The 12,314-nt window shown below is 36.6% G+C and overlaps 1 protein-coding gene across 1 annotated transcript; it reads left to right on the top strand.

Annotated features, from left to right (window-relative positions):
- Positions 1 to 529: 529 nt before the first annotated feature.
- On the top strand, positions 530 to 12,050 carry CLEC9A (C-type lectin domain containing 9A). Its single transcript, XM_087814797.1, has 6 exons — positions 530 to 617; positions 2,038 to 2,118; positions 7,869 to 8,015; positions 9,758 to 9,909; positions 11,127 to 11,248; positions 11,918 to 12,050. The coding sequence occupies exons 1-6, from the start codon at positions 530 to 532 to the stop codon at positions 12,048 to 12,050; spliced, it is 723 nt and encodes a 240-aa protein (XP_087670923.1).
- Positions 12,051 to 12,314: the final 264 nt, after the last annotated feature.

Here is a 12,314-nt window from a genome sequence, read left to right as displayed (position 1 = left end):
ACTGCATTAGCCTAACTAATACAGTGTGTATATTTATTTTAGGGATGCAATCCCTTCCTCTCTTTCTTACTTAAGGATACCCAGTGATCAGCAACTCCTTACACTCCGGGTTGCCCAACATGAGCTACCTTTGTGTCTTTGCTATCTCGGCCATTCCCATGCTTTGTGTCCTATAACAAATATAAGCGTATTTTTTTGTACCTCTTCCATTTTAACAGTAATCCAGTGCTATTACTGTCAACATCTGCTACATCTTAGAAACCAGACCAGTAACGTGTCCTATCATCAGCCACTTGAGTCCAGTTCCTTTCTCATTTCCTTCTTTAGCAAGTTGTGTTTTGGCTTCAACTTCATAAACTTCTACTTTCTGGATGAAGAGGCATTTAGTCTATTCCCTAAACCCTAACAAATTTTCCCACTGGTGTATAAAAATAGACAATTTCAGTTCTTTCATCAGATTGCTCCTGACTACAAAAGGGGTTATTAGTGTGGGCTCCGCACGGCCGCCTCGCGGGCCAGAGCGCGGGCCATGCAGGGCGAGGAGATCTACACCTCCCTGCGGTGGGACGTGCCGGGCCCGCACCCCCAGAAGCAGCTGCCCCCCGCCACGCGCTCAGGTAACCGTTCTCATCGCTTGGCCCAAGGCTTCGCAGTTTATGTCCGTCTCCTGTACTATATTGCACCCGGGTGATTTTTCTAATGATAATGTGGCGGGTACACTAACATGATAAAATAAAGGTAGGAGTAAGGAAAGATGAAAAGAAAAAGAGCAATGAACTTGATAAATGTGTAGCGCTCTCTCTCTTTCCCTCTCTCTCTGGAAAAAAAGAATTCCTGGATTTGGAAAGTAAGTGAAAGAAAATTATATTTTTTTATTATTTCAGTTTCTGCATAAAAGACTCCTTCACAAATTGATAAATATCAAAGAAAGAAAAACAGACGTCGAAACAGTGGCAAAATCTCATCAGCCTGGAGCTGTCCACTATAATAATCAGTTCTGTCTTTATTAAGTTTAATATTTGTATTAGTTTCCTATTGTTGAGATGACGAATTACCACAGACTCGGGGGCTTAGTACAACAATTTCTTACCTTCCAGGTCCAGAGACCGGGAGTCTGAGCCGGGTCTCAGCGGGCTGCATCCCCGCGAGCGGCGTCGGGGAGGGTCCATTCCCTGTGTCTTTCCCATTTTCCAGAGCTGCAGATTTTGTTTTCCGTGGCTCGTGGCTTCGCCCTCGATCTCCAGGGCCAGCAGCACCCTGCCTGCTTCCATCATCACGCTGCACTCTGACCTCTGACCCCTGCCCTCACTTTGAAGGGCCCGGAGCGCGGGCAGGATACTCTCCCCATCCTAAACCCTGAACTCAATTACACCTTCACAGCCTCTTTTGCCACATGAGGTGACATTTACAGGTTCCAGGGATTAAGATATGGGAATCTTGGGCAGGTACATTTTTCAGGTTACCATGTTATCCACAGATAAATTGTATCTATTTTTCTCTGGTTCATGTGAGAATACAACCAGTTATGCAATCTTCATTTTTCTTTCCTGAGCAGTTGCAAAATTACCTGGAAAAAGAAAACGTTCCTCACCCAAAACTATATGTTTGAAAAGAAGTGTCTTTGAACCAATCACGCTCAAGCGACACTGCAAAGAGATGAGGAAATGTAACGTAGTATTTTGCTTTCAAAAATCAAATAGTATTTTGTTGCCCCATTTGCCACGATCTCTGAAATATTTGGGAAAGAATACATATAACTCGTACATAGTAAGGCTGTGGCATCATCGTATAAGCGTAAGAGAAGTATGTCATTAAACCTGTTCAATTTGACATTTTTGCAATCAAATGTATTCCAAGTTATAACTTGCATTTCAAAGAGTGAGCTCTCTTTTGACTGTTACTGTTACATGGAGTCAACAATTCTGTGGTTGAAAGGCCCAAGGTTAATTCCTTCTTTCACTCAGTCTAGTCTTATCCTGGCCTCTCCCTTTCACCTACTTTTTCTAACTCAATTTTATGTCCCTATTTCTTGTTTAGGAACACAATGTGTCATGATCGTGATACTATGTGTTTTCTGCGTGGGCTCATTAACAGCTTCCATTTTCTTTGGTATTAAGTGTAAGTACAAAAAGATAGCTTAAAAAATCTGTATGTATTATGTATGACATGTCATTATACATGCAATTATGTATGTTTATCATAATAAATAAAACTTCATAATTTATAAATGGATAAATAAATCAATTACAAATATAAATGTCAAAAATAATAGCTTCCTGATATAATTTATGGAACATTGATTTGATATAACACTCTAAGCACTTGGATGCTGTTATAACTTTTAATATTCAGTTGCATGGTGTTTAACTCACATCTAATGCTATAAGTCTCTTTGGGAAAAATAATGTAAATAATTGCTTATGATTGAATTTGTGAATCGTGTTAGCATGTTAAAGCACACTGTGAAAAATTTCAGTAAATGCCCTACCTTTTCTAATATGCATTTATTCTAAACTTTACCTGTGCAGATTATTTTAATAAGTGTTTTCACTTTATATTAGACAAGTTACAATTTGATGTTTAACGCAAGCCTGAAAACTTTATTTGGGCCATATTTAATCACATTTATTTATTCCCTTTAGTCTAAATTTGAGATGTTTCCAAATTTGTGATTTTCTTATGAAATGTAATAGTTACAGAGCTGCAAGTTCCAGAAAAATGACTAAGAATTGTTATCACTCATGCTAACAAAGAAATATGCTGAGAAAGAGATGAAGGTTATTGTTGAGATAATTTTTCTTTCTTGCATGTTTGGCAAATCATTTCTCTATCTAGGAGGCATTAGCTGGTGACAAAGAATTGTAAGTTCTGAAATGAGGAAGAGAAGGGATCAGATTTGCTTCCACAAAGTACAGGAGACTTGACCTTGTCCATGGGAGCTATGAATTCATTTTCCTGCTGGTTCTGAGAGGGGTGCTTTAATAATTAGTAGGAGCTCAAAAAGCAATTGTTACCTTGCCCATCTCAAATAAAATTTCACAGCCTAGCATAAATATTAGAACTTCCAGAATGTTTTTCTTATTTTACCCTATTTTCCCTCTGTGCTTTATCAACTATATATATTTTTTATTATTTTTTTAAAGAAACTCACATTTAAATATCTTTATCAAAAAGATGTACCAGAAGCAGATTTGCAAGTTGAAAGACAACTAACAGATAAGCCAAATAACATTCAATGGTGTTTATAAACTACTGGGGTGAGAAGATGAAAGAAACTACAAAGAACACTTTCAATTTAAAAAAAAGATTAAATGAAGATGCAACATTTTCAAGCAATATTGTCAAGTCAACAGGCTATAGAATTTAATTTTTTATATAAAAATAAATTTATCATCTCCAATCAGCAATTATTATATAGCCAAAAACTATATAACACATACTAAAGATTCTAATAAAACATACTGCACACTTCCCATGTTCTCAAAAAACTTGCTGTCCTGTGGATGCTTAATTCTTTCTTCTTTGCGTAGTTCATGAAACCTGTTTAATTAACCAAGACAATCATGTTCTTAACAAATGCTGGGTTATCTTAAACAGCATTCATTGATTTTGATTCAGAAATCCCACTTCTGGAAATTTTTCTGTACATAAACCTGCATGTGTAGCAATAGGGAGGGGCAAAAGATTGGACAAAACTCAAATGCTCTCATTAAGGGGCCACTTAAATGCGTGATATGTACACACTGTGGACACCACCGAGCAAGGAGGAGGTGGCACAGGAGGAAGGGAGAGGTACATTTCAAGGGAAGCAGAAGCAATTTCTTGCTTCCATCTTACCATTTTGATTTTTCTGTTTTCTCCACCATCTTATTCATGTTAATTGACTTACTAATTTAAAAAACTCTGTTGTGCACATTGTCTAAAAAATCAGATTTTTTAATTTGTTTTTATTATTCTTTTTCATTTTCCTGATTCATCAATTAGGTAAAACATGTAACATCTTATAACAAGCACTTTTATTTTCCTTGTTAAAAATATGTTGTTTTGTCTGGCTGGGCGTGGCTCAGCGGCTGAGCCTCGACCTAGGATCCAGGCGATCGGGGTTCGATTCCCGGTCAGGGCACATGCCCGGGCTGCGGGCTCAATCCCCAGTAGGGGGCGTGCAGGAGGCAGCTGATCAGTGACCCTCTCTTATCATTGATGTTTCTTTCTCTAGCTCCCTCTCCCTTCCTCTCTCTGAAATCAATAAAAACATATTTAAAAAATATGTTGCTTCATATTTCCCCAGGTAATGATATCGCTCAATCTTTATTCTGCACTGGTTGCAAATTGATGATAACCCCAGCACATCCTTTCTCAGTTTTATTACAGTTTCATTTGGTACAAGCTCTTCGAGTAATAATAAAGCAACAATAACCTCAAAAATATAGTTAATCTAAGATATTCATCAAAATAAAACATTTTAGGCAATACTTCCAATTCCTACAAGGGAGATTATTTTTCATGGTTTAAACATGCAGGTGATTAATAGGAGAAAGTAAGTAACAGCACTGTCCTGCCCGCGCTGGTGAGATCCAGCCTGTGCTAAGAAGGAAAGGGAATCGCGGCGGCCTGGGCCCCCGGCCTGGGCGCCCTGCACCGCCCGCAGGGCAGGGCATTAGCACCTGCTCCCTCTAGCCCGGGGCCCTTGGTTTCTCACATTGCCTCTCAGTAGCAATGTTGGTGACTAAAACAGACCAGAATATACAGGTATGAAATTAAATATTCTATAATGATTGTTGACCAGTTAATCGGGAGGCAAACAACATGCAGATATAAATCGCTTTCTTTTATACACAAACTTCCCCTTCATGACAATGTTCTCTATTAGGAACACTGCAAAATTGCAGCCAAGTGGCCCTTTGAGGCAGAGCTAACTAGCATATGTACAAAAATAAACCCAAAAGTAGAAGACAGAGTTGGGCAAAAGTAATATTATTATAAGACTTATTGGATAAGTATGTTCCATAATTGATTAAAAGCATTAAGCCACCAGCTCAAGAAATTCTGTAAAAACCAAACAGGATTAAGGAAATCAATATCCATGTTTAGATAAATATTTAATAAAATAGGAATAGATAGACACTTTATAACCTGATTTTTAAAAAGGACTGGCTTAATAAGCTAGCCAGAATTGTAAGAAGATAACAACCAAAAATTAATATAAAAGTAATGTGAAAATAAGAGAAGGGATGGCCCTATTGGATATTACAATAAATTTAAACCTAAAATAACTAAGGCTGTGTGGTGCTGATATATGAAAAAATAAGTAGGTGAATTGAATATACTTAAAACAATGTAACTACTCTATAACCAAGTACTTCACTGGAAATTTACAGTAAGTTAAAGTTGGCAAATAAAGAGTATAGGGAGGAAAAATTCAATAAATGATATGAGACAGCTATGTAGCCATCGGTGGGGGAGGAAATATCAAAGTCATATCTTATAATTTACAACAACAAGAATTCCAGCAACATCAAAAAGTAAATGTAAAATATACATATAAATGTTTAATCTCAGGCATAAAACTTTTACTAAAAATGACCTAAAAATATCTGATCAATGTGGGGTAAACTTCCACAAGCAAAGGCAAAAGACAAACTGGAAAAATGTCACTGTATCATACAAAATGCTGACTTTTCCAAAATGTGAGTACACTAACAGAATCACTTACACAGGATTGGTTGCTACAGAAGACTTGTAGGGCAGTGAGCCCCGAAGTCACAGTGCTTACAGGTCTACAGTTTATTACAAGAGGCAAAATAAGCCGGGCAGAGAAAGACAAATATCACATGATCTCACTTATAAGTGGAATCTAAAGAACATAATAAACAGATGAACAAAATAGATTCTGGGACACAGAATCATGGAACAGATTGAGGGTGGGTGGGGAGAGATCAGCCTAAGAACTTACCTGCATATGTGCACAACCCATGGACACAGACCACAGTGTGGGGAAGGCCTGGGGTGGGGAGTGGGTGCGGGTTAGAAAGGATCAGTGGGGAAAAAAGGGGACATCTGTAATACTTTCAACAATAAAAGATAATTTTTTAAAAAATTAAAAAGAAAAAACAAGGATAATATATAGTTTAACGAAGCATTAAAGTAAGGATATGTGTTACAGAAGAGATCTGGGGAGGCCAGGGGCAGACAGGCGTCCTTTTCTCCCCTTGTAATGTCCTTTCGGAACACAATTTCTCTCTTGAATCAGGAACCAAAGACATGTACACAGAACATCTTGTTACCAGGGAGCCCCAAACGGAATCTTGCTGGGAATTTTTATATTTTGCTGATCACACAGTCATATTCTTGCAAGGTAAACAGCCTCAACAGTAGAGACTTCTCAGGGTCTCCTTGTAACCAGGGGTGAATCATCAATCATAAATCATCAAGAAACAATGCTGACAAGCTAGTATAACCTGGCCCAAAAAAATTCTCAGGCTGATGACTGCAAAGCTATAAAACTAGCATGTTTGATGCCTTGTCCAGGGATCGGCTCCATGCAGGAACTTTAGAAGCACTGCTCAGGCTGATTCCAGGCCTGCTCGAATTAGCTCTCATTGCACAGTAAAGACCTCATAAAAACAAAAGGAAAAGACTAGAAACCCAGTGAAAAAACCTGCAAAGGATATAATTACACTCTTCATAAAAAATGATATACAACTGACTTTTATTCACATGTAGACAAAAAGTTTCAACATCAAACAAAAGAGAAATGCAAATTCCAATGATACTGAGATACCATTTCATCAGCATAAATGGAGGGTAATTTGGAAGTATCTTATGTGGTTTAAATAAATGCACATAAACTGACCTAGCAACTTACTTTAAAAATATACTTACACATGTGAGAAATTATGTATGACTAAGGTTCTTTATTACAGTATTCATCAGCCTAAAAGTCAATAGAAAATTACTAAAATAAATCATGATACATTCATACATGATACATCCATAAAATAGAATCCTATACAGTTATAATGAAATAGTGAGAAAGCTCTTTATGTACTGATATAAAATTATGTCCAAAATATACTGTAAGTAATAAAAGGTGGAAAACATGTAAACAGGTTGCTACCACTTGTGTAAAGGTATGAAAGGGCAGTTTATATTCATTTGCATTTGCTGGTAAAATTCAAAATACCTCTAGGAGAGTAAGAAAGAAATTGGTAAGCCTGGTTGCTTTGGAGGAACAGAGCTGGGTGAATAAGAAGACAGGTTAGGCAAAGAGTCTTTTTGCTGTGTATCCATTTTAGTTTTTTATTCTCGAACAACATAAATTGTTTTTGTTTTCAATAAGTGTTAATTTTATTTTTTTTTAACATATTGAATACTTTTTTTTTCTTCTTTCTTTTTTTCTTTTTTCTTTTTAATATATCTTTATTGATTTCAGAGAGAGGAAAGGAGAGGGAGAGAGAGAGATAGAAACATCAATGATGAGAGAGTCATTGATCAAGCCCACAACCCGGGCATGTGCCCTGACCGGGAATCGAACCCTGATAGCCTGGATCCCAGGTCGACGCTCAACCGCTGAGCCACGCCCGGCCGGGCAGTATTAATTTTATTAACAAAACCTTTCCCCACATTTTCTTTAGATATATACTTTTAAAAAATTTTATTTTTCAATTACAGTTTAAGTTCAATATTATTTTGTATTAGTTTCAAGTGTACAGCATAGCATAGTAGATAATTCTTGAACAATGTAAATTTTAAACAAAAACTTAAAATAATGCAAATTAAAATCACAAAAATCATCAGTAATTGGTAGCTGTCTTTAGCCTGTTATAACTGATCAGGAATTTATTAGAAATTATTGTTATTGTTTGAAGTCTTTCAGGTGTCTGCTATTGCAAAGAAGCAGCAGGAAAAACTCATGCAACAGGACAGAGCACTGCTGAACTTCACACAGCAGAACGCAAAACTTGACCTCCAGATAAAACAGTGCCAAACCCAGAGGCAAAACTCTTTCAGATCAGGTAACTGATATAAAAATGTTTCACTTTGCAGACACAAATGTATGAATCAAATCCCCCCCAAAAAAAGTGACACTCATTTTATTCTCTGCAAAATTGCAGTCATCATTTTATAATAGAAGAGACATAATTTTGATTCACTCTCCAGTTCAATCTTATTTATGTATTTCAACAGCATGTAGAAAATACAGAGGTTCCAAGAGATGTACATAAAGACGACATTCACTCAAATGTTGAAGTGGAATGTGTGAAATTACTAGGTCATATGTTTTATCCAGTCAAATTTTTTAGTGTATCTTTAATTGTAGCTCCAAACTCCTCAATATACTTAGTTTAGATATTGCTTCAGATTCAAATTTAGATAACTTTCAGTAAAAAAATCATTTTGAAAATTAGAGTATTTACCATAGAATTATAACAATGCAGGATTCAGCTCTTTTCAAAAAATTCTATGAAGTTATTTCAGTTATATCTTTTACACCCTTTACAAGCATTTTAAATCTAAAACAGTCCATTTCTACCTGTTGTATAGTTTGTACAGTATTCTATGATTACTTAACATTTAATACTACTTATAATTTAGAGAATTAACTTCCCCGTAGTGGATACCATTCAAGTAATCACCAATGAGAGAGGTAAAAACCCACCATAAGTCCTTCTGATTGAATTTTGGTCAAGTGAATGTTTAAAGAATCACTGTGTGCCCAACAATGTTTTTAAATATAGTAGGCTGTTGCAAGCATGACTTAGGCCCACCTCTGAGCCATGGACCTTGAGTTGAAGACAATACCCATTTGGAGACTGACAAATCAGCATGTTCTCCAACCCTTCAATTGCCATTGTCAACACTATTTGTGCTATAACTTTAGCAATAATCAAGATCCTGATGAATATGGATTCCAAACAAAGGCTATTGAAGAGCCTTAAATAGCTCAGCATCTGGGCCATGGAGACTGGTAATGAACTATTTGTCACTTTCTCTAGAAACTTGAGTTCTGTAAGTTTCAGTGTCTTTTCCTCTATAAAACTGTGCCAGAAACACTTGGTCAAAATCTTGCAGTTTTATTCTGTTTTACACATGAGCATCCTTCTTTTGTGAATACATTCTTTCTTAAGGCAAACTCTGTAGAACTGGTTAAACATTGTAGCTCACTTCTTCCTTATAGCAAAGTCTTAAATTAAGTATCTTGGTCACTTCTGTGTTTTTGTTCAAGTTTCTGCACCTACATATTTTCAAATTACTCCTTAAGGTACATTGTTTGTTCTCTCCACTATACATGAAACATTTTCATGTTTAACTCTCAGATTTTAAGCCTCAACTTGAGGATTATTACTCAGCTTGCTTAATGGTCCAGGGCATTTCCAACTAGACTGGGCCAATAAGATCAACAGATAGGAAATGATAAGGAAACTAATGAAGACTATAAACGAGGTAAACTTAAAGAAGGGAGAGATTTATAAAAAGAGAATAATTGGATCAATTATTATAGAAGAAGAACAATGTGAAAAACTCCATTCCCAAGTTAATTTTATCTTAAATTCTTAGAGACCCATTGCAATTGGAAATGATTCTATAAATCTTACTATAGTGAGCCTCAAAGCTGAAATTGGTAAGCACTGCAACGTCTGAACCACTGGGTTAAAGTGTTCAGCTTCACCTGGGGCGACACATGGGTTTCTTTTGGGGAGATGTGCTTCTAATATTTTTACAATAACTTTAATAAAGTAAAATGTTTTATTCAAAGTTCCTAACTGCAGCCCTTGTCCAGAAAATTGGATTCAGAATGGGAAAAGTTGTTACCGTGTCTTTGAAACTTGGAATATTTGGCAAACCAGTCAAGAGTATTGTTTGAAGGAGAACTCTTATCTTCTACAAATAGAGAGCAAAGAAGAAATGGTAAACACTATTTTATGGCTTCATATCATTCTGAAAATACCATGTTACCCGTTAAAAGAAAGGACTAAGTGTAATAAGAGAGAATTGTTTAATATTTTATATTAGTAGTATATTTGTTGTAATAAAGGTTTAAAAGAGACAGTAGGAATTAGGATGGTTTGTGTTCCCTTTAATTAGAGAAACAAACAAAAAACAAGATGGATATCCCGAAATCAAGGGCTTCTGTTAGTTCTATGTCCTTTGTTAATCAAAAATTGGAAGGGGTAAAAGAAATACCATTTGTGACATGCTAATCTACTCCAAGGTATACATATATTATAATTGTATATGTTTTAAATTTATTATTTTTAATGCTGTGGGGGGGAGTATAATAACCTTTAACATTTTTTTCAATTATCAAGGAAAATCAAAAGTATAAAAAGTGAGGTGATGTCATGAAAGGGAAAGTTATATGAAAATAAGCCTTTGCTAAATGAATTGTTGAAAGGACATTAAACCCAATTTACTAACAATAAGAAGTTATTCTACCCTTATATATGTGAAATCACTCTACCCTTATATGTGTGAAGTAGAATGCATAGTTGCACATTTCTGACCTTATTATACATGTATGCTGCTATATTCAGTAATTAGTTGAAGTTCATTTTTACAAGAACAAAGGGCAGACAATTTGTTCATTTTTGCAGTAAAGCAAGGCAGCTTGAACTAACTTATTACAATTATGGGTGTTCACTATGTTTTCTGTGCAAATTTGGTAACAAACATTAGTAATGTTTCTTCTAATAAAATATGCCTACAGTTAAGCTGCTTCTGGAATCTTCTAAACTATTTTCCGTATTAGAGCATACTGCAAAAGAATGATCTTTGTGGTCTATAATGTCAAGGATATTTTACTTCTCCTGATAATGAGGTTTCATTGTAACACTTACCTTTTTTGGCATATATCTCTGCCAAACTCTAAATCTGTTGAAACTATTTTAATACCAGATGCTTATTTTTCCCATGGTCTTCAACACTACATTGATCATAAGGCAATAGAAAAAAAAGCCTATGAACTGTCTTTCTTCTTTTAAATACACCCCCTTCTTTCTTAGCTGTAAAGTTTCCATTAGTTTCTGTCTAGGAAAAATGGGACACTTTACGTTTCATGGTATTTTGTTGTTGGTTGTTTACTCCCTGCCCCCCTCCGTTCACCGCCTGGTTCTTATTTCTTATAGAACTTTGTCACTAGCAACCTGAGGAAGATCAAAAGTGCCCATGATTACTGGGTGGGACTGTCTCAGGATGGACCCAGCCAACCTTGGGTCTGGACCGATGGCTCTTCTCTTTCCCCTGACCTGTAAGTGTCTAAGGGAAAAATCACAAAATTACAAGAAGAAAATACATGAGGAAATTCAAATGTTCACTTCATGTTTTAACTTAGATTTCCTCCAGGAAACATAAGCAGCATTATAGTTTCATAGGCTTCAAATTGGAATCAAAGCTGAGTAATTTAAGAGTAGCTTCGTGGCCACTGAATCTTCCTCCTTTGCAGCCTCGCCGCACCTACCCACCCTCTAGAACATTTACATCAAGATCTGAGAGTCTGAAGGAACAATATAACCTAATTATCAAGTGCATTTCCTTTGTATAACTTAATGACTAGAGAGTACTAAGGGAAAGAGGTTACAGTAATTATTAAGGAATTTCCATACTAAGATTTTCAGATAGACCTAGGGAAATTGGTGAACAGAATCAGGTGCCTTAGTATTTTGAGAATTAAGAGTCAGGACAGATATTCTAATTTCCTGTCTTTGTGTTTTAATACAAAGTTGGTTCAAATTATATTAACATATTTTTGTTGAGAGAAAACAGCTCTGTTGTTGAAGGAGGAGGAATCTACTACAGGAGGGCGCCACAGTGAAACAAAATAGAACAAAACCCAAGCTACGCACCTCTCAGGAGCTGCCCACAAGAGCAGCTCTGTGAGCCCCTTTCCTAACCTCAGCCGCACCCACTTGCTCTCCAGGTTACCAACCCAGAGGCCCCAGTCGACTCACCCGCTCTGTGGCTACTTCAAAGACAAGTCCCTTTCTTCCACCAACTGCACCGCCTGGAAATATTTTATCTGTGAGAAGCACACGCTAAGATCCCCTGCCTGAAAGGAGCTGAGTTCGAAGAAACGCCCAAGGGCAAGTAAACCTGTGCGCGGGCTAAGCTGCTTGCCTGGGACTCGCAACCTACTTTTGCATGTTCACCGGGTGACACTCGTTAGCACTGCCCAGACATCCTCTGGCAGCGTTCAAATCACCAAGAATAAAACCGATTTAGCGCTCCCGAGGACAAAACCCAGAGGGCTGAGAACGAACTGAAGAAAAATCATTTTCATTTGTCATGGCTTTTTTGGTTTTTTTTTAGTCTAGAGT

This window comes from Miniopterus natalensis, chromosome 2 (assembly GCF_054644295.1).
Source record: "Miniopterus natalensis isolate mMinNat1 chromosome 2, mMinNat1.hap1, whole genome shotgun sequence".
NCBI lineage: Eukaryota > Metazoa > Chordata > Mammalia > Chiroptera > Miniopteridae > Miniopterus > Miniopterus natalensis.
This window is presented reverse-complemented; position numbering and strand designations above follow the sequence as displayed.

Bases quoted from the DNA above. Each gene is read 5' to 3' on its own strand.
- CLEC9A (XM_087814797.1), top strand. From the start codon at position 530: ATGCAGGGCGAGGAGATCTACACCTCCCTGCGGTGGGACGTGCCGGGC. The intron at 618-2,037 runs GTAACCGTTCTC...TTTCTTGTTTAG, and splicing joins GCCCCCCGCCACGCGCTCAG to GAACACAATGTGTCATGATC. The intron at 2,119-7,868 runs GTAAGTACAAAA...TATTGTTTGAAG, and splicing joins CATTTTCTTTGGTATTAAGT to TCTTTCAGGTGTCTGCTATT.